This window comes from Octopus bimaculoides, chromosome 19 (genome assembly GCF_046866305.1).
Source record: "Octopus bimaculoides isolate indiv1 chromosome 19, ASM4686630v1, whole genome shotgun sequence".
Classification (NCBI taxonomy): domain Eukaryota; kingdom Metazoa; phylum Mollusca; class Cephalopoda; order Octopoda; family Octopodidae; genus Octopus; species Octopus bimaculoides.
In genome coordinates this window covers 24687430-24714461 of record NC_142946.1, presented here as the reverse complement: position 1 = coordinate 24714461, position 27032 = coordinate 24687430, and the positions used below count along the sequence as shown (strand labels likewise).

Genomic DNA, 27032 nt, shown 5'->3' with positions numbered 1-27032 from the left:
TAACCGTCTACCTGTCAGGTGGACATGTGAACGAAATTGACTAGATATTCACCAGGATATGGGATAAGTAGCTTAGTTGTGAAGTCTAAGAACTTCCCCAGCGAAAAATGTACCACTCAGTATAGATTACTGATCAGTAATATTTTTTGTAAGCCTAGTACTTATTCTATTGGTCTCTTTTGTTGAACTTCTAAGTTACAGGGATGTAAACACACCAGCATCGGTTGTCAAGCGATGTTGGGGGGGACAAACACTGACACAAACATATACACACACATACATATACATATATATATATACACATATATACGACGGGCTTCTTTCAGTTTCTGTCTACCAAATCCACTCACAAGGCTTTGGTCAGCCCAAGGCTATAATAGAAGACACTTGCCCAAGGGACTGAACCCAGAACCATGTGGTTGGTAAGCAAGTTACTTACCACACAGCCACTCCTGCGCCTTATTATTTATAGTTTTTTTTATTTTGAGTTCAACCATTAAAAATGAATTATTTAATTCATTTATTTTAATGGGAATAAGGTTGCCGGAAAATTCATGTTTTATGGATTTTTGGGTATGTAATATGAAGTGTAAAAATATTGTAGAATACTACAACTGCAAATTCTAAACCTATAATTATGGAAGAAATTCTTAAAACCATTAATGTCGAAATTGTTATATTGTTTCACTACAATAGGAAATTCAATAATCTTAATTGATAAAGCTTTATATTCTAAATATTTCACAGCTAATTTGTCTCTCTTCTAGTTATTGACATCCAGTTCTTAACCACATTTAGACAACAATTTTAGTGTTGTTAGATATCTTCCATAAATTTCATGTCTAATTTAATAGCCCCACCTATTGCTATTTAGTTAGACCAGCAGTTAATCTTAACTCATTATTATCTTCATTATCATCAATATCATCATTGTTAACATAAACATCAACATTATTATCCTATTTATCATAATTATCTACTGCTGTCAATAGAATATAATGAACTAAATGCTTATTGTTATAATGCAAGCTATATCACATGTATGCTTTTATAATTTACTTAAGACTGTATGCTTTTACTGAATACAGTTAGATAAAGAAGGATTCAAAATGCAGAACAATTCACTGGATGCTAATATCTTCAGAAAACTTGTTTGTAACATCCTTGGCTATTTGCCATTGTTAAAAGATGTTATTAAGAAGACGGTCACAAGCTACTCCTGACAGCCAGTTAGCTAGAAGGGAAAGAAAATAATACTGACTAGACCGTTTTCTTGAAATTTATACATCTATCATTTTCTCTGTTTTTCTCTTGCCTGCATCTCAGTGCAAAGGAGAAGAGAATAGATTACGCAGAAAACTGCCAGGAAAATATATTGTTTTATACCTTGGCTATTTTCAGATTCATTCTTTTGATAGTTCATGAAAGAAACATTGCCAGCTCTGTTTTACATATTTACATTTTTAGCAAAGCAACATGTCATAATATAGGAAGTACTCTTATGAATGAGAATAACAAGTATTTAGTTTGTTTAAATATATAAGCATGTGTTCACTGTTTAATCCTAAATGAATCAACAAGGAATTTAATATAATCCTTCTACTTTAATAATCCTCAAATCAATTTTTAAAAGCATCTCTAATATAAAGAGATAATATTGTCATTAGACTGACTGGGGCCAAATGTGGAAGATATTATGTGTGATTTTGTTTGGTGAGGGTAACTTTCTTTTAAGACATGACCCTTGTGTTTTGGTTTTCTGGAATACATAAACTGTTATTGCCATCTTGGATTAGTGCCAGCAATACAGAATTTGGTAATTCTTGAAAATGATACTGCATTTCAAGAGTAAAACTGTAGACTATTTTAACAATGATATTTTATGCACAGATTTTTATGTTAATGTTAACAAATATTAATTGCTATTGAGGGGTTTACTATGGGATGTAGTGAAACCATTATTGGTAGTTGCTGTTGTGTCAGCTAATTGTTTACTATTTTTATTGAGTTATTAGTTCTATCTTCAGTAGAAGGTATGGACAATAGCTAGGTTTCTGTCTCTCTCTAGCTTTGTTTTAGTTTATTTCATTTCTATCTTATAATTATGTTTTATTTTTGCATATATTTTAGTTTGGTTTCGACTGATTATTTTATTTCAGTTGTGTGTGAATGACGTGCACTTTTTTAGTTCATTAGCTTAGCTGTATACGAATGGGGTGCGGCTGATGTTGCATGCTGTCTTTTGAAATGTGTCATTTATTTTATTTTCATGTGCATCTGCATTTAATTTATTCAACTGTTTAAGTGATTTGACATCTGTGAATATGGCTTCAGATTCTTTGTAAAAATGACTCCATTAAATGCTTAATAGTTTATGTGAACATTTTCCCTTTGATTTCCAATTGATCTGTGAGTATGATAAAGATGTAGGTGATGAAAAAATAATTGGGAAGCTATTTCATAAGAAATTTCCTTAGCTATGTTAAGATAAACATAAATACCTGGAGAGAAGTTATTGTAATCTGCCTGGTAAGATGTGTTGGATATTGATTAAGTTTATTTAGTGAATGGTAAGAGGGAATGGCATCTTCATATGTTGCTAATATTAAATATGCAAGGAATTTCAATGAAATTTGTTTCTCATGAAGTGAAGAAGTTTGAATAGAAGATGATATCATCAAGGTCTAAAGGGGTTTTTGATAAAGCTTTTGGCAGTATATATATATATATATATATATATAAAAACAAAAGTAAATGAGTATATGCATATATACGTACAGGTATGTGCATACCGACATCCACCTGTATGTATAGGTGCGTATCTGGGTACAGGACATTGCAAACAAACGTAGACGAGAACACACGAGCCACATAGAGAACATTCTACTTCATCAGCTACCCACGTTTTAACACCGGCGTTTCGACGAGCTTCGGGCAGGACGCAACATTAAAACGGCTCGTCACATGGATCGCAGATTAAATCTGTATACGCAAATTAAATCTAGCCATGGAGGAATGTAGTGGCGGACAAAAAACAAGACAGGAAAACAAACAGAAGGCTTTACGGCCAGACGAGAAAAATTATGTGTGTATGAACGCGATGAGGCACGGAACCGAGAGAGACAAAGTGGTGGCGTGTGTTACTTGGCGAAAGCCAAGGAAGGAAAGGATTATTGACCGGAAGCATGTGACCATGCCGGTGTAAAGGGAAGAGAGAGAGTGGTAGAGGGAGGAAGTAGAAGAATGGTGAGCAACGAGAGGAAAAGAGAAAGAGAGGAAATACGAGGGGGAAAAGGAGATACGTAGTAGTAACAGAGGAAGAACAAGAGGGGTAAGGCGAGATACGTAGTAGTACAGAGGAAGAACAAGAGGGGTAAGGCGAGATACGTAGTAGTACAGAGGAAGAACGAGGGGGGGGAGAAAGGAAAGAGAAAGAGATAGAGTAGCGTCGGAGGATAAGTTTACGAACTACTTACAATTTTTGTGAGACGCTGCGTTCAATCATGTAAAAACAAAAGTAAATGAGTATATGCATATATACGTACAGGTATGTGCATACCGACATCCACCTGTATGTATAGGTGCGTATCTGGGTACAGGACATTGCAAACAAACGTAGACGAGAACACACGAGCCACATAGAGAACATAGTCAAGACTATTGAAAAGGTTGCAAGACGCAACGAAAATTTTAGGAAAATAAAAATAAGAATTAAGTGGAAATTTTAGCAGTGAGTGTGTTAAATTTTAAGGCACAATAAGAAAATGACTCTCCCCAGATACAACACAATATATATATATATATATACATATATATATATATATATACATATATATATGTATGTTTGTGTGTATGGATATATATATATATATATATATATATATATAATATAGATTTAATCAAAAGATTAAATGTGGTACTTAAAATGTTTGAGACACCAGAATTTGGTAGGGTAAAAAACCAAAAACAAAATCAAGAGATTTGGTGAATAAAATTTGAAGTTAAGCAACAAAAATTCAATAGGTTATAGCAGTACGTACGTTTCGTACAAGCTCCATTTAGTTCTCACTACATGAATAAATGGAGCTTGTACGAAACGTACGTACTGCTATAACCTATTGAATTTTTGTTGCTTATCTTCAAATATATATATATATATATGTATGTATGTACGCACGTGAGTTATCTAAGAGAATAGAGATCAGTCACCATATTCCCTTCCATATAAGCTAACTCTGATGATCATAAAGTTATATAATCAGTTTGTTACCAAACACTCCATTGTATTCTTCACGTGAAACCGATTGGTAAGACTAGCCATGATGGATATTTAATATATTTCAGATAATATATATGTATATGTTTGAACAGTAAAAATTACAGGGTGATTCAAGGGTCGAGAGTTTTATGCATTGGTACATTTAATAAGTACCAATACATGAAACTTTCAGACCCTGAGTCCCTCTGTACATTCTACTGATTAAGTAACATGTGTGTGTGTGTATATAAAATTAATGTAGACAGCAGTTTGCAATGTTTCATCAAAAAGGAAAACTATAATCGTCACTAAATGTGACTAGGGTGTTAGAAACATCTACATTAGCTCTTATTTCTAGCAATGTTGGTGTTTCTAACATCCTAGTCATCACCATCGTCATTTAACGTCTATTGTCCATGCTGGCATGGGTTGGATGGTTTGACTGGGCTGGCATGCTGGAAGGCTGCGCCAGGCTCCAGTCTGATTTGGCATGGTTTTTTATGGCTGGATACCATACCTAACACCAACCACTCTGAGAGTGTAATGGGTATTTTTACATGCCACCAGTATGGGTGCCATTTGCATGACACCAGTATCTGCCACAACTGCAATTTTGCTCAGCTTGATGAGTCTTCTACTCAAGTATGACAAAATGCCAAAGGTCTTGGTCATTGCCTCTGTGAGGCCCAACACCTGAAAGGAACTTGGCCATTTAGCCTCCATGAGGCCCAGTGCTCGAAAGGAACTCAGCCACTTCACCTTCGTGAGGCCTAACACACGAAAGGAACTCAATCACTTTACCTCCATGAGACCCAATGCTTGAAAGGAACTCAGCCACTATACTTCCATGAGGCCCAGAACTCGAAAGGAACTCAGCCACTTTGCCTCCATGAAGCCCAACGTTCAAAGGTTAATCTTTTATGTGTCACAAGCACAGGTGCATTTGGCTTGATGGGTCCTCTTAAGCAGTATACATCACCAAAGATCTCAGTCACTAGTCATTGCCTCTGTGAGGTTCAAAGTACAAAGGTCATGTTTCACTACTTCAACCCATGTCTTCCTGGGTCTACCTCTATCACAGGTTCCCTCCACAGTTAGAGATCAGCACTTCTTTACACAGCTGTCCTTGTCCATATGCATCACAACCATACCGGTGCAGTCGTCTTTCTTGCACACCACATCTGATTCCTCTTATCCCTAACTTTTCTCTCAACACTCTGTTGAACATGCACACTGACATTGCACATCCAGCGAAGCATATTGGCTTTATTTCTCTTGAGCCTACCCATGTCCTGTTTCACTGTCATGCAGCATAGCTGTTTGCACACAGGCATCAAACAATCTGCCTTTCACTCTGAGAGTGAGGCCCTTTGTTGCCAGCAGAGCTAGGAGCTCTCTGAACTTTGCCTAGCCTAATCTTATTCTCACAGCTATGCTCTCGGAGCATCCACCTCCGCTACTAACTTGGTCACCTAGATAATGGAAGCTATCTACTACCTCTAGCTTGCCCCACTGGCAGTTAATGGAGTCTCTTTTTCTGTATATTTTCTGTTTACTGTACCTGTACAGCTTCCACGTACAAAAGCTATTTTCTCTGTTAACCTTCCCCTGATATTGCTGCACCTTTTATGTGTCCAGGTCTTACACTGGGTACATCTTAGGGAGCTTCTACCTATGCCTTTTCTACATATTGAGCAGGGTCATCTACCTGAAGGGATTTGTGATTGTCTGCCTTCCTACTTACTAAGACTTTGGTTTTTGCTAGGTTAACTCTAAGGCCCTTCGATTCTAGTTCTGGTAGTGATTCAGCTATAAGAGCAAGGTCATTAGAATAGAGGAGCTCCCAGGGGCAGCTTGTCTTGAATTCCTCTGTTATTGCCTGGAGGACTATAATGAACCCCTACTTGTACTCTGAATTCTTTGCTGTACTCATTGCCAACCCTCACCTTACTGGTAGAGTCTCTGTACATGGCTTGTACAGCTCTCACCAACCACTCATCTATCCCTAGTTTCTGCATTGACCACCAGATCAGGGATCAGGGGTCCCTGCCAAAAGCTTTCTCCAAGTCAACAAAAGCCAAGTACAGAGGTTTATCTTTGGCTATGTATTTCTCCTGCAGCTGCCTTACCAGAAATATAGCATCAATGGTCCTTCTTCCTGGCATAAAACCAAACTGAATCTTATCTAGACTAACTCTCTCCTTAGTTAGTTGGGATATGACTCTCTCCATAACTCTCATCACCTGATCCAACAATTTGGCACCTCACTTTCATCACCTAATCCAAACTTCCATATATGTGTATATATATATATACATATATATATATATATATATATATATATATATATATATATATATATATATATATATATACAAGAATAAGGGCAGAGAATCGTCAATTAATAATAGAATTAATAATTAACAATTTTGCCAAGTAGTTCAGTATGAAAAAACCTTTATCGGTAGAACTATTTATCATCATAAATATACAGGGATTAGCAATTGAGTTGCTTCTCCAACATACTGAAAATTCAGAAATAGCAGTCAAAGAACTACTGATTCCAAACTACAAATTTTTCTCTAAAGCGGATGGCGATATTTATGGCACACATAAATAAATTTGTTCTATGTGTGCCATAAATATCGCCATCCGCTTTAGAGAAAATTTGTAGTTTGGAATCAGTAGTTCTTTGACTGCTATTTCTGAATTTTCAGTATGTTGGAGAAGCAACTCAATTGCTAATCCCTGTATATTTATGATGATATATATATATATATATATATATATATAATATTAAGGTGGTGCCCCAGTCAGAGTGAAAGATTATGTTAATATCTTACAAGAATGTAGTGAGTTCAGTAATGTTCATTAATTTCAATCTACCTCTGTCTATCTATCTCATTCTATGCCTGCATAGACAACTCCCCTCAAGGATCTTCTCTGAGATTTTGAAATTAGTACCATGTTATTTCAAATGCTGACTGTAAATGGAAAATTTTGTTAGGTTCAACATTTCTATATGTCTGAAAGATGAATATGATTGAAGTATCAATGTTTATATTTACCTTTCATCATACCTGCATAGTATTTATATACTCCATCAATGTTTGGTTTTTGAGAAGAGGATTTTTCCATTGTATATGATTTCTTAAGTATAACATGATAATCAAGAGGCATGTAATAATATTTCTGAATGAACATTTAGCCTCAGTTAATTATATTGGTTTATTTGTTAAATTCTTCATATAAACACTGCAACTGTCATTCAGTTTAAGATTGTTTCTGTTGCATTGTTCCATATGCCTGTAAGAAATGCTTATCAATAAAGGCTGGGATATTCTTAGCAAAATTAAATTTAACATTTAAAGAAAATGGTTGTGTGAACTTGGTAATGTTACAGAATATCTTCTCAGTGTGGATTAATGTATGTATTGGGTCATCCCACAAATAATGCTGTTTTTTTCAATTGCATGAACTAAAAGTTGGAGGGGAACGGGATAAACTACCTGCACCAATTTGCTATAAAGGCAGGTAATAATTTTACCTTGTACTTATTTTTAATGCAAGTTTTGAAGAGTGCAGTTCGATTTTAACAGTTACTTTTTCAAAGCTATAATGAAAGTGACAAAGGAGCATATTTGGCATATTTTGCTTTATTGATTCATTAAAGGCAACAATTCAACAGAAAGTGTGAGGAATATTAATGCAGTATATGGGGATTGGACAATAAACACAAGCCAGTGTCAACGGTGGTTCCAGAAATTCCAAGCTAGAAACTACAGCCTCGAAGATGAGCTTCATCTTGGAAGATCTGTAGATCTCAACGAGGACATCCTGCAAACCCTGGTGGAACAAAATCCCATCGTAACTGTTGAAGAACTAGGAGAGAAGCTTGAATTTGGTCATTCAACCATTCATCAACACCTGCGCTAGAAGAAAATTGACCATCTTTGGTTTCAAGATGAAAGGTGTTCTTCCATCAGGATAATGCTTGGCCACATACAGCGAGGATGACATTCCAAAGGCTGGAGCAGTTTGAATGGGAAACGATGCCCCACTCACCCTACTTGCTGGACATTGCCCCATCTGATTATCATTTATTCCGCAGTCTTCAAAATGATTTGGACGGAAAAAATATGAATTCTGTAAACAAGGTCAGAACAGTGCTGGAGAAGTGTTTTTCATCGTGGACAAATGAATCCAAATAGATGGAAGAGTATTGTAGAAAATGAAGGCGAGTATATTTTAGATTACAAAAGAACTTTGTTTAATTTTGAAAAATAATAGAAATATTTTAAAAAATGCATTATTTATGGGATGACCCAGTATATGTATGTATGTATGGATAGATGTATGTATGTATGTATGGATGGATGGATGGATGGATGGAGGGACGGATGGATGGATGGACGGACGGACGGATGGATGGATGTATAGATATGTGATATGTGTCTGGTTGTTCACAAATGCTACTGGTAATGTGTAGTTCTGTACAACCTGCTGGTAAGATGGTTGCTAACTAAACCAGCTTTCCAACGAGGCTTGTGCAGCGATGGGGGTGTTCAAAATTAGCAGGACAAAAAAACAATATCAGTCAACAGGTTGGAAGAACCCAACATTAGTTCAACACCTAATAATTTCACAGGGACATAGAAATAAATGTGATGCTGAACAAGTGCATCACAAAACTACCTCAGAATGATGGACCTCTATTTCTTGTTAAATGTCTATCTTGAAGATAGAATCATTCAGCTTGTCACAGCCAATGCTGGGCTGCTGAAAGGAAAGTTGTTCTACCTGAAAAGTGAATGCAACTTTGTGCACACTTCACTCACTATAATCAATTTCATGTGCAGGAACTTCTTGGAAAACACACTTTGGAAAAAGTTCTATGGCAAAGTGGTGTAGTGCAATGAACAGACCTGACTTTTTTGAAGTTTATAATTGTAAATCTGCAGAATGGCAGCTCGGAATATTGATTGTGCTATGGCACAATCAATTAATTAGCATCTTGATTGACTGATTAACCCATTTCCAAGGATAGCACTGCTCACCTGTTAAACAAGAAGTGCTTATAAGAGGTGGTTTAAACAAAGCTTGCTTAATTCTGGAACTGGCCAGAAACTCCATGAACTCTCTTTGTTCATTTCAATGATAATATCCAAGAAATTTACCACTTTCCAAGATATACTCAGACTAAGTTAACTTCTGCCATTTATACAACATACATGTGCACACTTACATTATATTTTACCTAACGTGCTAATGATTTTATACACACACACACACACACATGTTATGTATGTGCCTAAAAGTTTTAAGTATTTTTACCAAAGTTTTATGAGTTTGCATTTACTAGTTACTGTTTGTTATGTATTTATTTTATGATGTATTTTATTAGCTTCTTGCAAGCCCTGATTTATGTTATAAAGTTAGTCTATACCCATATTCAAGTTTATATATCTTGCATAATAGTTATTTGAATCTCATATGGTGAAGTAGTTCAGCTCTAAAATTAAAATTATATTAAAAACATCGAAGTGGTTCATGTTAAGGATAGGTGAGCAGTTTAGGCAAGATAAGTTTTAGTTAAGTTAGGTATTTATGCTCGGTGTAAAGGATTTTGTATGCTATTATTGGTGTTTTATTGATTATGTTAATATAAATTACAGAGTAGTGTTATACTTTGCACACAACAATGGTAGCTCCACTCTTAGAAATGGTCTCATATAGCAGAATACTGTTTCTAATGCAAACCATTTTATTTCTATCACAACTGAGCAGTTGCCCATATCACTATTTTAACTGTGTTATCATGTAAATATTCATGTATTATTGTATATAATTTCATTACACAAAAATGAACATATATACATAATTGCATTATATGAAAACGTATCTCAATTTAAAAGCTATGCAAAACCATAGTAATTCTTTCAAACAGAATATTTGATGTTTTACAGAAAAGTGTTTTTCCCTATTCTAAAGTGAGTGAAGTGTGTGTGTGTGTGTTTGTACATATATATATATATATATATATATATATATATATATATATATATATATATATATATATATATATATATATATATATATATATATATACATATCTGTATGTATGTACATACACACACACATGCACACACGCACACGCGCACACACACACACACACACACACACACACACACACACACACACACACACACACACACACACATTGTTTACAAGAGGATTTTTGTTTTTTCAACTTTAGCTAGCTGGCAGGTAGAGGATGTTATATTAAAATAATGTGACATATGACATATTTCTCCATGCAACATATGGTATACACAAATTTAGTTGAACTACAAAACTATACAAATTATTCTTTTGATGAAATAATCTCTTTTAATCTGTCAAACTACACATTGCTGATATAGTAAATGGGATACCTGAAATGTGTCAAACAAATTTATATTAAAAATATTTGAAAGGTTTTGTATTAAAGAATATTTGAAAGGTTTTTTATCAATTTATTTAGTTATTTATTTACTAATCATGTAAACTTTAATTCATAAGGAAATGTAAGAGGCAGTAGCAGTCATAAGTTCAGGTCTTCCTTATAAAACATTTTGCTTTGTATGTTATAGTTTGCCTATGTGAAAGAAAAAAATAGGTTCTGTGTCTTAAGAAGAGTATTTAGGTGTAATAATATAATTGAACCATGGTACACATGCCCACTCAAGCAAACTTTGAGAAAAAATGAGTATAAAATAGTAAAAAGTAAAGGAAATAATCAGAGATAAATAAAATTAAGATGTTTTGTTGGTAAGATTGTTAACAGTACATGTAACATGCTGTAGTTCAGCATCAAGAAAGTAAGAAGCGAAAGAATAAAGAAGTGAGAAGTGAAAGAATACCTTTTGTAAGGAATGTATGACTGACAGTTCAATATTTTAGGAAAAATAATCAAGGTTTATACTATAGTTTCATTACAAAAATATAACAAATAAAATAAATGAAAAATTATCTCAGTATTTTTTCCTGAAAAATTCATCATATCATGTCAATATTATTTATTTCTCTTGTTTTATGATTAGAGTTTCAATTGATGCACCTTCAACTTAAACTGTCAAAATAAAATTTAATTTGGAATGCAGGCTTTTAAAATTGTTATTGCAGTTTCTCTTTGTACACAAACATACTCATAGACATATTTATTTACACATGTGTGTGTGTGTGTGTGTGTGTGTGTGTGTGTATACATATATGAAACAAAACAAGGAGTTGGAAAATTTATTGGTATTATCTATTCACCATTGCATATGTTTCATTTGCTAATAAGCAGTACAAAGTTTTATCTAACATGTAAAATGTTAGCAAATGAAACGTGTGTAATGGTGAATAAATAATACCAATAAATTTTCCAACTTTCTGGTTTGATATACTAAAACTCTGCAAACAACATTTTCTAAGTTTTAAAGTAGCGAGCTGGAAGAATTGTTAGCACACTGGACGAAATACTTAGCAGTATTTTGCCTGTTGCAACGTTGTAAGTTCAAATTCCGCCAAGGTTGACTTTGCCTTTCATCCTCTCGGGGTCGATAAACTAAATACCAGTAAAACACTGAAGTCAATGTAATCGAGTATCCTCCTCCCGAAAATTTCAGGTCTTGTGCCTTGAGTAGAAAGGATCATTAGTACATTTTCAAAGGCAATGAGCTGGCAGAAACGTTAGCACACCGGGCGAAATGCTTAGTGGTATTTCATCTGTCTTTACGCTCTGAGTTCAAATTCCACCAAGGTCGACTTTGCCTTTCATCCTTTTGGGGTTGATAAATTAAGTACCAGTTGCATACTGGGGTCGATCTAATCGACTGCCCCCCCCCCCCTTGCCAAAAATTTTGGGCCTTGTGCCTAGAGTAGAAAAGAATATGTAATTTTCATCTATATTAAAATGATAGCAACTACATACTGGATTGTAATAATGGAATAAGCAGATATGCTTCAAGAGGAAACAGCTGGGATTTTACCCTACATTATATATACACAGGGTTACATAACTGAACTGTTACCTAACACTCTGTTGAACCCCTAGGGCAAAATCGATTGGTAAGATCAACCGTAATGGATATATAATACTGTACACTTCAATTAATATATATATATTCTTTTATAGTCTTTTATTCTTTTACTTGTTTTGAGTCAATTGACTGTGGCCATGCTGGAACACCACCTTTAGTCAAACAAATCGACCCCAGGACTTCTTCTTTGTAAACCTAGTACTTATTCTATCAGTCTACTTTGTTGAACCGCTAAGTTACAGGGACATAAACACACCAACATCAGCTGTCAAGCGATGATGGGGGGGACAAACACAGACACACACCCAAATACACATACGCACACACACACATGCGCACACACACACACATGTGCACACACACACATACACACACATACACATACATACATACATACACACACACATATATATGATAGGCTTCTTTCAGTTTCCATCTACCAAATCCACTCACAAGGCTTTAGTCAGCCTGAGGCTATAGTAGAAGACACTGGCCAAAGGTGCCATGCAGTGGGACTGAACACATAACTATGTGGTTGGGAAGCAAGCTTCTTACCATATATATATTCAAATATGAAGTAGAAGAAGTGCTGATGTAATAAGCTTTATCAACCACACATATTAGCTTGTGTGGTCACATCCAATTTGTTTTGGATGCATGGTGTTAATAAGCCACAAAAATGGCATAACATCAATGTTAAATGGGATTTGGGGTGAGTTGTTTTACCTACCGGCAAACACACAGGTCATGTAATGTATGTTAAGTATATGTGGTCAATAATGTTTATCACTCTTGCACTGCTTCTATTTCATATTTGAATTTATTCTTATGTATGCATTGTTGGGGCATACCAACACATAGATTTTACACAATATGCATATAAGCCATGGACTGGTTTTGCAATTAACTTCTGATTTGGTTTGGGTAAGTGATGTTGATAAACTACAAAAATGTCAAAACATCAATGTTCATCACTGCTGAATGGGATTTGGGGTGAATTATCTTGTCTGTCCATGATTTCCAAGTGTTTGAATACCAGGCACTTTGAGTGAGTAATCTCCAACATGCCTAATCACAACCTATCTGCAAACACACAAGCTGTGTACATCAAGTATGTATGGTTGATAATATATATATATATATATATATATATATATATATTATATATACATATTTCTTCTTTTATTTTTCTTTTATTTGTTTCAGTAATTTGACTGTGGCCAAGCTGGAGCATTGTCTTTAGTCAAACAAGTTGACCTCAGGATTTATTCTTTGTAAGCCTAGTACTTATTCTAGTACTTTGTCGGACCACTAAGTTACGAGGACATAAACACACCAACAACGGTTTTCAAGTAATGGTGTGGGGGGGGGGGGGTCAAACACAAGCACATACATATACATATATATATATATATATATATTTATATATATATATGGGTGGCACATAAAAGACACCATTTCGAGCGTGGCCGTTTTCGTGCGGGTGACACGTAAAAGCACCCACTACACTCTCGGAGTGGTTGGCGTTAGGAAGGGCACCCAGCTGTAGAAACTCTGCCAAATTAGATTGGAGCCTGGTGTAGCCATCCGGTTGCACCAGTCCTCAGTCAAATCTTCCAACCCATGCTAGCATGGAAAGCGGACGTTAAACGATGATGATGATGATGATGATACAATGGGTTTCCTTCAGTTTCTGCCTACCAAATCCACTCACAAGGCTTTGGTCGGCCCGACACTATAGTAGAAGACATTTATCCAAGGTTTCATGCAGTGGGGCTGAACCTGGAACCATGTGGTTGGTAAGCAGGCTACTTACCACACAGCCACTCCTGCACCTGTATATATATATTATATATAGTGAATCCAAACAAAGAAGAACAAACAAGGAAAGACAATAACGCGAGGATATGGTACCAGTAGTGTATTATAAGATGCTCAGGAAAGGAAGGAAAGAGGATTTAATGTTTTGAGCAAAGCTCTTCTTCAGAAATAGAGGAAAGCCCAAGGGAAGGGAAGACGGAGGAAGAAAACCTCCAATGATACACACGTGGTTACATTATATTATATAATGTAACACACACGCACACACACACTCACATATATATATATTTATTTATATATGTATGATATTTTATTTTCATTGAAACTCTTAATGTTTTTTTTTCTGTAGGTTTATTTGCCCATCCAAAGCCAGTTGGAGGATTAATACACCTTAGGGAGAGTGATGAATCAATAGAAAACTACATGACTCAACTAGATGAATTCCTGGAAGGTCAGTTTATTTTACTATTTTAGAATTTCTACCTTCTATTATTTGTTTATTTCAGTTTCCAAAAGAAGCAAAAAAGCAACAAAACTAAATTTTTGAATGGTTTATTCATAACCATAACAAAATAATTAAAGATCTGTTCAGTATTTTACATAGACTTGTTTCTTTTTTAAAGTGAAAGAAAAGATTTCTACCATCTTAATATGAATGTTTCCTCTCTTCACATCTCTTTCTCTCTCCCTCTCATACACACAATACATATGTACGTACGTATGTATGTATGTATGTATGTATGAATGTATGTATGTATGTATGTATGTATGCATGCATGTGTATGTATGTATGTATGCATGTGTGTGTATGTATGTATGTATGTATGTATGTATGTGTGTGTGTGTGTGTGTGTATGTATGTATGTATGTATGTATGTATGTATGTATGCATGCATGCATGTATGTATGAGTTTCTCATTCCTTCTTTAAATGTTCTTTATGCACAAAAGTATGCATATCTGACACTGGTATGATATCACACCAGTATGACCATGTGGGTAAGGCATACATGAACTATTGGAATTTCATTGCTGATAACTAGTTTTAATGCAATGTCTATCGAAAAACCTGCAAGTCTTTCGATAGAAAGTGCAATTTAAACATTCACAAAAAACAAGCAGAAAAAGGAGCCAATGCTGAAAATGAGACATTGCTGCCATTTATCAGAGCTCAAAAGCCATTTCAGATTTTTTACAAACAACTTGCAGATGCAAGTGCTACCAGTTGAAAGCAAGTTTATGGGGTCATCAGGAGAGAATGCACACCATTTTGGGGCCTTTTTCTCAACAACATCATTGCACACCAGCCCACCTCACTGAAATGAAGTCCCACTTGCTAGATCGACTGGTTATTAGGTTTTGCTCAATATTCTTCTAACCAAATCCAGTGGTTTGCCCTTTCCACTGTAGTCTGGATATCACTCATAGTGGTATTTGCTTTACAATGAATTAGAACTAACAACAACAACAGTTGCCTCACTCTGTGACCAGCGAATCCTCTACCAACGAATTCAAGCAATTATAGCTACAAGAATAGGTCAAGCTCTGAAGGAGCAGATGACCATCATGTTTGAATGTATCCCTAAATTTGTATGCCTGACAATCTATTTCTCTATCTAAAAATATGTGTTTTTAAAGAACTAACTTTATAACTTCATGGATTCGACAAATCTTAATTAAATCAGTCTAATTAGATTACTACATTACTAATCAGTAAGACTAATTGTGAAGTGTTTCAGTAGTGTCAATTCATCTAATCCACTTCTGTATCTTGAGTTCATGACCATATTTCTAATGAAATGTATTATTTCTATTTTCTATTGAGTTTGAAAATAATCAAAAATTTGGAGGGATTTAGAATATATCTTAACATGGGAGTTGGAATATGTCTTAAAAGATTTTTACATAAAATTATGATGGAAAGTTTTGATTTAAATATGAACATTATCAAATGGGAGAGTTGCTGTTATATGGCCGTAACAGCCACAGACTGATTGCTATCAAAGATTTAATCAATAACACACTTTGTTCTGGAGATGAAGGAATTTTTTCCAATATATGTTAATTTTCTTTTCTTTTGTAGCTTACAAGGAGGAGAAACAAGCAACTGACAAGTTTATAAAATGCCATGGTTTAATGACATGCAGTCCATTTGTGGATAAAGTGTGCCGATTTCCCCTTAAAAGGGCTGGGAAACTATGTGTCAAGGAAAATACTTTTGGATACAACCCAAGTGAAAACCAATCCCCATGTCTAGTACTTACTTTACGCTTGGTAAGGAGTGTATTTCATTCTTATTGTTATTATTGTAAATATTCAGTTTTGTGTTTTTAAAGAAAATGTAAGTTTAGTATTGTGTTTTAGTATGTGAAAGAAGCAATCTCATCTCTACACATCAAGAAGTAACAACTTTCCTCTTTTCAGATTCTGAATTCTGAATCAAAGTTGATTGGATGAAAGGGTTAAGAAAAAATTGCACCTACACATCTCTACTAGAAGTGATGTCAGTGATTTTTGTATAAAATGTGAAATGTATAAATGTGTCAGCTAGTTTCTATGCAGATAAAAAACAAATATAAAAGATTTAAGTGGGTGTGACTTACTTATAGTTTTTGACATTAGGTATACTTTTAATTGGGAAGCAAATCAATCAGATTATTGACATAACCAGAAAACATTGTAGAATAATTAAACCCAGACATAAAAGCTTTAACTAATGTGTCATTCCTGTTTTTATGATTGTAGAGTGAGATTTGGGGGAGATTTTGATGCTATTTTAAGCAGGTTGAGCAACTGCACAAAGGTATTTTCCTTTGTGAGATTGGTGTGGTTGGTGTTCAATCTGAATATATGTAGGTTGGTCCCTGCAGAAAAATCATATTATGTGAATTCCAAAGGGTTCCAACATGAGGAAGAAGAACTAGACGAAGTGTTTAGCAGGTGGTGGAGCACTGTAAGGTTGAAAAAAAAAGGATGAAAGATGGGATGGTTAAGTGGCCTGAGGCAGGGGAGACTCAAGGTACTGGAGCACCATGTGCTAGGGGGTGCCAAAGAGGGTGTAACAAAGACAAGGGAATCTCCATGACTGTCAGCTTGTACAGGCCACGGCTTGCCCAGGGCACCAACAGCCCTGGTCTGAGGTAGGGGAGATATACATTTGTTTCTTGGATATGAATTGAGATTGAGTGTTTGTATTACTGAACCAAGCTGGAATATCATGCCTCCTAACCATCCATCCATACAAACTTTAATAATGTTTTAAAATTCTTCATTTATGGAAGCAGTATATGCTTAGCTTTACGTGTTTGAGAGTATACAAGCAAAAGTGAAGACAGAGTAAAAGATTGTGAGTTGTTACTTGTTATTGTGCTGAAGGAGAAACTGACTGATGTTGCTGAACCTTCAGTTGATAAAAATGTGAATTGAAGACCTTGCTGACTTAACATGTTGCAAAGTTATAGTATGACAAGAAGGTTTCTGAGCCAAAGCAAGAAGGTTTCTGAGCCGAAACGATAAAAATGCAAGCTGAGAAAATGTCTTAGTCCAGAGTGTTTTTTTACCTGACATGGTTACAGGTTTTGCTGATGCCAATGCCACCAAAGTTCCCAAAGGTGAGAGACCTTTAGAGAATTACATAGCAGAGGAACTTACTGAAGTGTATGATAAAAAAAATTGGGATATGTTTCAGAAGGGACTGAAGAATTCTGAGGGAGATATAAGCTCTCTCTGAAGTGCCTAGTTGGATTAGCAAAACTGTCAGGGATGCAAGAATATGTAAATACTAACAGGCAAACACTTCAGAAAGCAAACATTGTTTCAGCTTCTGCAGTAGCAGTTTAGTAGGAGAAGTGTGATAATCTAGTGAAGCTGAGTATATAGAGGTCAATAAGGATAACCACTTTAAAGAAATGTGAAGTAAGATATCTTTAAAGCAAGATGTAAAATAGGTAGAAGCTAACAATGATTGAAAACATTTGGGGTGTGGTAGAGATAACAAATAAAATTAAAGAAATTGTGAGAAGAAACTGGGAGCCATTTATACAGCATATTACAGACTTTTAGGCTCTTCCTTGCTCAAAATGATCAAAGAGGGTGCTGGAATTACCAGCATTAAGTAATACATAGATGTAGAGCTGATACATAAAAAGATGTAATCTGGGCAGGGAAAATTAAAAACGTTACATAGATTATCTAGTTTTAATTACTGCATGGTTGATTACACTTTTCTTTTCCATTTATTCCTTGCAATTATTTGTGTTTCTTACATTTTTAAGAATTTTAACACAATTCCTAAGAGAAAAAAAAAGAATTAATTTGGAGAATTTTGTCAAGTATCTCTTTACTGTAGAATCTAATTCAGGAGTGATTGAAGAGAAAAAATAATACACCTATGTTTTAAAGGGTTAAGACAGGTGTTAGAATAGACTCAGAAATTTTAAGGAGAAATTCTCTCAATCAAAACTGTAGAGGGTTATGGTACTGGTCTGCTGCACTTTCAAGAACAAAGATTCAACCAGAAATACAGACTGAAATAACTTGATATACCTCCACCCATACAGTTGTTGCCCCAGTATATGGGGAAAAGAAATGCAAGGATGACAAGAAGAGACACTGGAAATTGTATGGGTCTCACTTTTGTATTGCAGTATAGACAGGAAGTTAAAACATATTTGATGAAGAGACCATATGTTTTGAGGAAGCAGGGTCATTTGCAAGAACTATTGACCTCCAAAGGCTACAAGATCTTATCAGGACTGCACACAGTTGAAGGCAGTGAGGCAAAGGATATGAGACTGATGGTACTGAGAAGAAGGCCTAATTGTTACACATGTGACAGTAAAAATCACTTGAGAGATTATTTTCCTCCAAAGAAACAGAAAGACTAGGAAAGGAAATTAGAAAGAAAGCCCCAGTTTCAAGAGCACAAACAATCACAGCTGTGGTAGAGTTGGATATCACCTCATCTTTATCTTGGAAATAAGTGAGTAGCCACCCAGTCTCCTGACTGTAGCAACCAGCAGCACCACTCCATCAGCATGTGATGAAAGAAAAGTAATGGTTCTGAAGAAAAAATACTAAAATTATCGAGGGAATGGAAAAAGAAAAAGGAGAAAGAAATTGCAAAGAAAAGGAAAGTGAAACAGGAAACAAAAAATATGAGAACTAATGAGAAGAGACAACTTTTCCAAAGCAACAATGGTATCCCTCCTCAGAGCAATAATAAAAATGATGAAGTTATGTTGCAAGGGATATTCTGGTGGTGTAAAACTGACTGAGGCACAGATAGGCTTGGAATATAAGAAATTCATGAAGGACAGGTTGTTAGTAATAGCTACAAAGATATTACAATAAAATAAGACAGGTATATTATGAAGATGTAGTTGTTATTAAAACCCAAACCACTCCAGAAGTGTTGATGACATGCAAGGTGTAGTAACCTGACTTTGCAGGTGGTTTCTCATTCAAGTGTGGATGAGAGCCTAAAATGTTTTGCAGATTTTAATTTTGTCTTGTTTTAAATTATTGTGCCTTTTATTTGTTTCTGTGTGATTATTTGTTTTAACTATTTTTAATTTGTCTCTACTTCAATTGCATAATGTCTTTCATGCCTTCTTCATTTTTGTAACTTCCAGGAGATTTTGGCCTTGCAGGACTACAGAAGGCCACTACTGGTGCGAGATAAAATCTACAGGCATGGAAGCACCATCAAACACTTCTGTCTGAGATGTGTGCAGAGCGACATATAGCTGCAATCACATATGGGTGAGCTCTGGTTATCAACCGAGTTCATGATGATGATTGCCCTGCCGCCCTCTTTTAATTAGGCTGGGAAATCTGTTTTTCTTTGTGTGATGACTATAACAAAAGGGGTTGTGTGTTAGACGAGGTTGAGAGGTTTGAGAACAGATGCCTTCTTCTTTGGTCAACTTCTCATCGACTTTTTCAGTCTTCATTTGAAAAGAAATATGAGGGTTGAGAGGGAGGTGCTGATGGATGGGTATCGAGAAAATGGCAAGAGTAGATGGGACCATTTTAAAGTATGCACCCGTAGTTTGGAGAGTGACTGCTATAGAAAGCAATCACCCTTGGTTTTCAAGGGACCATAGATCAGTGAGGAACCTCAATTGAGTCTATACTGAAGTCCTCTTGCATCAGAAACATAGCATAGTGTGTAAAAAATGCCACAGAACCGCTATTATTGGAAGTAAGAAGGTCAGGCTTGTATAAGATGGAAGATTGCAAAGATAAAGCACTGTACAAGCACTTGAGAATGAATGAAACTGAAAATAGGTGGATAAAGAAAAGAATGCATGGGCCATTTCATAGGGATGTTGAAGATAACAAACTTACAAATACCTCAGTATAAATGAGGGCTCTGGCATTCAGCATGAAAGAGAGATCAGGAAGGAATGTTACACGAGAGTTCGAGCAGTCCTAGAATCCAAGTTAAATGCACATAACAAGGAGTTAGCTATAAATTCCTTAGCAATCCCGGTTGTTATTTACAGTTTCAATGTGTTGAACTGGAATATGAACAAAATAAGGAAGATTAACTGGAAAATCTGTAAGCTGCTGACTTGCAGTAACATGCACCACCTAAAGGCAGATGCAAATTGTCTTTACCTACCCAGAGCTCAAGGAGGTCAAGGCTTGATCCAGTTTGAAGGATTTTACAAAACTACCACAATTGGACTGGCAAAATATCTTGAAACATCTAATAACTGGATGCTAATTCATTCTGTAATGAAGAAGAGCAAAAAATTTTAATACCCATAATACCTAGGTTGAACAGCATGCGAGAAGTGCAGCAACTGTAGTTGCAAAGAAGGTGAAATCGATAGCAAAGCAAAATGCGTTTGAACAATTGGCTGATAGGTGGGAACAAAGACCTCTGCATGGCAAATATGTGGCCTGTAGCAAACAAGCTGATGTAGACCAGAGGCACACTCATCAGTGGCTACGGAGCTCAGGGTTAAAGGAAGAGAGTGAAAGCTTTATCTTGGCTGCTCAAGATCAGAGCTTATTGATCTAGAACTATCAAGTCAATGTGATGAAAAATGGTGTAGACCCAAAGTGCTAATGCTGCAATGACAGGATTAAAACAGTATACCACCTAATCTCTGGATGTAAGGTTTTAGCACCTGTAGAGTACAAAACAAGACATGACAGAGTTGGCCAATTTCTACATTGAATAATATGTCAGCATTATAAAATCAAAATTGCTTACAAATGTTACAAGCACCACCCTGAGGCTGTAACTAAGGCAGAAAATGTAACTATTCTTTGGGACTTTCCAGTATGTACAGACTGGACCATCAAAGTAAATAAACCAGATATTGTTGTGAAAGATCAAAACAATAAAGTCTGTTTATTGATTGACATGAGCATATCCTGTGACCATAATATCTCAGCAAAATAATTTGATAAGCTCAGAAACTATAAAGATTTGCTAATTGAAATCGAAAAGATATAGCATCTCAAGACGGTTACTATACCAGTTATTGTAAGAGCATTTGGAATAATCAAAAAAGGAACTGAAAATTATTTAAGAATGATCCCTGGCTTACTAACCATGCAGGAAATGCAAAAGATTATCTTAACTGGTATGTCACACGTACTGAGAAGAACTTATCGCTGTGAATATTTTCTTTCCCCTTTTCCCCTTTATTTTCTTTCTTTACTTTTTTATTTTTATTTTTCCCTTTTTTTCTCTGTCTTTCTTCCCCCCTTTTCTCTATCACATGACTTTGTAAATGAACAATCTGGTGTGTTTATTTTAATGGCCTACCAATGGACACTGTGCGTTTTTCTCCTCTGGGTCTTAGGAAGACACTTAGCAAGAAATGGAATCAGAGCTGAAAGAAGATGATGATAATGATACTAATAATAATAATAATAATAATAATTAATTCGTTTTATTGGCCACAAGGGCTAATATCAATTAAAGACATATAAGGACAAAGACAGGACGAAGGTTACAAAAGGTTTTGTCCGAAAAGGTAGGAAAGTTCGTCTAAACAGAGGAAGAAAACGGAGAAAGATATAATAAATAAATAGATAAATAAATAGGTAAATAAATAAGTAGAACTCCCAAAGGGGGAGGCGCTTCGAAAAAGGAAAGGTTACACGTGGAAAAACCCATAAAACCACGGGAGCCTGGTCAGAAAAAATAAGAAAGGGGTATAGAGCCCTTTCTCCTTTTACATTACCTTTTTTTTTTTTTTTTTTTTTTTTTTTTTTTTTTTACAGGTGTATTCTCAGAATTGGTCCGTTTATACTGGCCATTTTTCCAACAGTCACCCATCTTTCAACGAATTTGCTATGAGACAGCACTTCCCTCTCTACTCTCATCTTCCTTTTCAAGCGGAACTTGAAAAAGTTGATGAGGCCTTGGCCAAAGAGGAAAGTGTCTGTCTTTAACCCTTTCAAACGGGTCCACCATATCACCTCTTTCGCTACAGCCACTAGGCATAGGAAAATTGCCTTGCCCTCCTGGTTAAAGGAGGTCGGCGGGTCAATTCTCACAATGGATCCAGCTGATAGCCGGATCCGTCCTACACGTGACAGTAGCTGTTCGATATAGACCCACAGGTCAGCAATGCTCGGGCACTGGACGAGTGCGTGCAGAACGGTTTCGTCGTCCTGAGCGCACCTCGGGCAGGCCCGGTTGACGGCACTTCCATGTCGGTAGAGTTTATCTCGAACAGGTAGCGCACCTCGGTAGCACTGCCAGGCGAGGGACCTTTGGAAATTATCCATGGGCCCCGGCCCGAAAGTTCTCCTGAACAGACTGCTTAGCTGATTATCCTCGACGCCTAGAGTTTCCCCGAGAACGTCGTCGCACTTTTCTCCCACTAACCCTCTATAGAAAGCTAGAGTGGATCTACTACCGATCGCACTGCCCGCCTGACTGAGGGCGGTGAGAGCTTGGCGGCACTCGAGGTGCCAAGCGCCCTTTCTCGGTCTACGTTTGATCCAGGATTGCAGCTCTGTTAAAGAAACGAGCTGCGGAAAATCGCGTCTGACGAAAGGCGACCACACCTGTTCACCGTCCAGGAAGCGCCTGAGATGTCGTAGCCTGAGCGCATGTTTGCGCATCAGCAACCACGGCATGCCAAGGCCTCCGTTCAGCGGCTGTTGACAGCAGATAGAGCGCCTGACCAGTGGTACCTGACCCTTCCACAAAAAGTTGAAGAGCATAATAATAATAACAAGCTAAGTGGTCCAAATCTAGTGAAGGCTGTAAATACTTTGGGCAGTATCATTACTTAGATACTTGGCAGCTTTTGTAGATTGGACAAAAATTGAATTAGCAAAGCTAGACAGAAGAACTAGGGAGGAATTCAATACAAATGGAGGACTCCACCCAAGGACAGGAGTAGCAAGATTATACCTACCTAGAAAGGAAGGCAGAAGAGGGTTAATATCAGAAGACTGCATGGAGTTAGCTAGAATAGATATAGACTCCTATGTGGGTAATAGTGAAGCAAGTTTATTAAAAGCTACTAGAGCCACAGCAAGACATAGGGAAACTAAAAACCCAAATGAAGTTAAAAACCAGAAAATAGAACAGAAATTATCTGACTGGCAGGAGAAGGCATTGCATAGTAGATTCCCAAAGATAGATGCAGCAAATAGTAGCAGTGGGCTGCAAATCAAAAAAGGAAAGTGTTATACGGATAGTAAGTGAATGTAGTATGATGGCACAGAAAGAATACACGAAAAGACATGACAATCTAGGGAGAGCAATCCACTGGGAGCTATATAGAAAACTAGGATTTGAACATACTGGTAAATGGTATGAACATGAGCCTAGTAAAGGTAGTTGGCATCATTCCTCACCAAACTGTCTCTTGTCCTCCACACTAAATACCAAGTAGTGTACAAGAATGCAGTAGCAACTCACTTGCTAGTTGATGCCTAACCATTTTTTGATGATACAGATCCTCGACTTGGTCATAATAGCCTTCAAGCTGTTGGTCTAGAACTCCTCTGCATAGTCAGTTATTCAATGTTCTGCTGCCGATGTCTTCACCATATACCTGGCACAGGAGGCTAAGGGGTTGCTAGCACTTGTCCAAGGTGCAATCTAAGCCTATGAATGGAAGGGATGACTTACTCTCTCTTTTATGGCTTTCCACTGATGTGGGTGCCATATCAGTTTAGCATCTAGTATATTTAATATGTTTTTATAGCCAACATATACACACTTTTAGAAACCCACTTATCACTTTGTCAAAACACATTTGGTACTTGAAAGATAAATACATTACTTCTACATCAAAAAGAAAATTTTGAAATACATAAAATCAAAATTTTTGTGATTTATGCTCCACTAAAAATTTTAAAAATTTCAATCCTGGAAATATAGACATAAATTTTGAACTCATACCTGTGTACAATCCATATTTATTGAAGGTTGAAAGAATAATTTAATAATTGGGGATGATTTAATCGAATACAAATAAAATACTGGAGTCTCAGAAGCAGTCTGACATTGTCTTTATCTTCTATCCATGGTCTCATGAAGACATACAAACGAAATATATATACAGGGTGCAGTGAATAAACTGTCATCTAAATAATGCTAAAATGAAAATAACACTGACATCTCATTTTTTAACAGATATATTTACCAAAATTACATAAAAATATCTCGAAATACTAAAGAGTAAATTTATTCAATAAAATTGCCATTGGCCTCAACCATGGCCTCCAGACAACTTCGGAATCTCCTCCAGCTCTTCTAGACTGTCTCCTTGTTTAAGTTGGTGAATGCTGCTATAATCCTTGCCTTCAGTTCATCTTTGGTGTTACAAGGATTTTTGTTGGTCTCTCGCTTAACTGCACCTCACACATAATAATCAAGGAAGTTGCAGTCTAGGGAGTTAGGTAGCCAGATATAAGGGGTGATGTGGTTGCAGAAATTGTCTGACAGCCATGACTGGGTTCTCCTGCTTGTGTGGCATGATGCAGAGTCCTGTTGTCAGACATAGCGTCTTCCAGCAGCTACCCTCTTGATCCAGGGCAGCACTACCTCCTCTAGGCACTTGATGTAAGCTTCCATGTTGAACCTGAGGCCATGTCAGAAGATGAATGGAAGCATAATGTGGCCATCACTAGTGATCACTCCAAACACCATGATGTTGACTGGATGTTTGATTTTTATCACTCTCAGTACATGTCCTTAGATTTCACTGTCCTCAGATTGACATCCAATCACTCAGAAATGTTTGTACTGGAGTTTCCAGTGTGAATGCCAAGCAGTACAGCATGTTGTTTCCAAATTTCTGGCAGAGTGAATTGTGTCAAGGTGCTGTTTTTCTCACAGACTGTGCCCAGCTGACCCTACTATACTGTTTAGTTGACAAAATCAAAAACAAACAATGTGCATGTGTGAAATTAAAAATATAAAATGGCAACAGCCGGTAAGTTTTCATGCATTGCAAAGCTCCTCTATAGTTATCAGCTACCTTATGCTATTATCCAACAGGAATTCTCCTTTTACTGGCTATACATGTGGAAATTCATTAGTGTACTCAAAATTCAAACTAAAGAAATTATAATACAAGATGGAATGAAGAATTTTTAATCCAAATCACAATGAATTGTAGTGATTTGAATTCAAGCCTGTTCACCCACCTTTTTGTATTATAATTTATATATATGTATGTATGTATGTATGTATGTATGTGCATGTGTCTTTGTGTTTGTCCTCTGCCACCACTTGTTGGTGTTAGTTTATCTACATCCCTGTAACTTGGTGGTTCAGCAGAAAAGTTCAAGAGAATAAGTAAAATACTTTAATAGAAAAGTATTGGGTTGATTCAAGGCAGGCCCCAGCATGGTCGCAATCCAATGACTGAAATAAGTAAGACATAAAAGATACAGAATGATGACGATGATGATGATTCTACAATTCCTTGCTGTACAACCTGCACAAATTATTTGTTTGTGCTGTTCATGAACTCGCTTCTACAAATGTATGTGTTGTACATTAGCTCACTCCCTCCGTCAAATCTACATTGCCTGAATAGGTGCACAGTATATCACACATCAGGTATCGAAGTGATCACAGAGCCATGTGAAATTAAGTGTTTTGCTCAAGAATACAATGCACCACCTGGTCCAAGAATTGAAACTATGATCTTGCAATCATGTGTGCAACATTCATAACCACTAGGCCATGCACCCTCACAAAAGATACCTGCATGCATGCATGCATACATACATACATACATACATACATACATACATACATACATACATACATACATACATACATACATGCATAAATACATACATACATGCATAAATACATACATACATTAGGTATTATACCAACATATTTTCACAAAAACCTAGAAATTCTTGGTTCCACAGAAAAAGAGCAAAAGAAACTGATGCAGATTCTCGAAATCTAATCTATTAATGGCAGTTAAGATTTGTAAGACATTCCAAAAATTCTCCATTTGAGATTCTAAGGTGAACAGAGGCACACATTTAGGTGTATGCATCAAAAGTTCAACCAACACACAAACTCAACCACATAACTACAAACACCAGGAACTCTCTTAACTCAAAAAGTCTTGTCACTTTGTTAGCGATGGGCTTGAACTCTCTCAAGAAGAACTTAAATTAAACTCAAAGAAAAGTCATACATATGCATACACACAAGATGGTGATGATGTGAGAAATTTGCAGTCTTATAGCTCATCTTGCTTCATAAAACTTAATATCAAAAATATAACTGTATTTTAGTAAAATAAATATCTAAAATAGAAATGTATTTTAAGATATTAATAACTGACTTTGGTTTAACTTATAATGTTTAACAATCATTTATGTCTTACTTTTGAATACTTTCATAAACTATAGATATATTGC

General features: G+C 36.1%; 1 protein-coding gene across 1 annotated transcript in view; it reads left to right on the top strand.

Moving 5' to 3' along the window:
* LOC106874532 (sodium/potassium-transporting ATPase subunit beta) overlaps nucleotides 1-27032 on the top strand; it is a 106660-nt gene that overhangs the window by 69901 nt on the left and 9727 nt on the right. The window contains exons 2-3 of the mRNA XM_014922299.3: nucleotides 14495-14596; nucleotides 16228-16418. Coding sequence (XP_014777785.1) covers nucleotides 14495-14596; nucleotides 16228-16418 — 293 coding nt within the window. The remainder of the gene's footprint in view (nucleotides 1-14494; nucleotides 14597-16227; nucleotides 16419-27032) is intronic.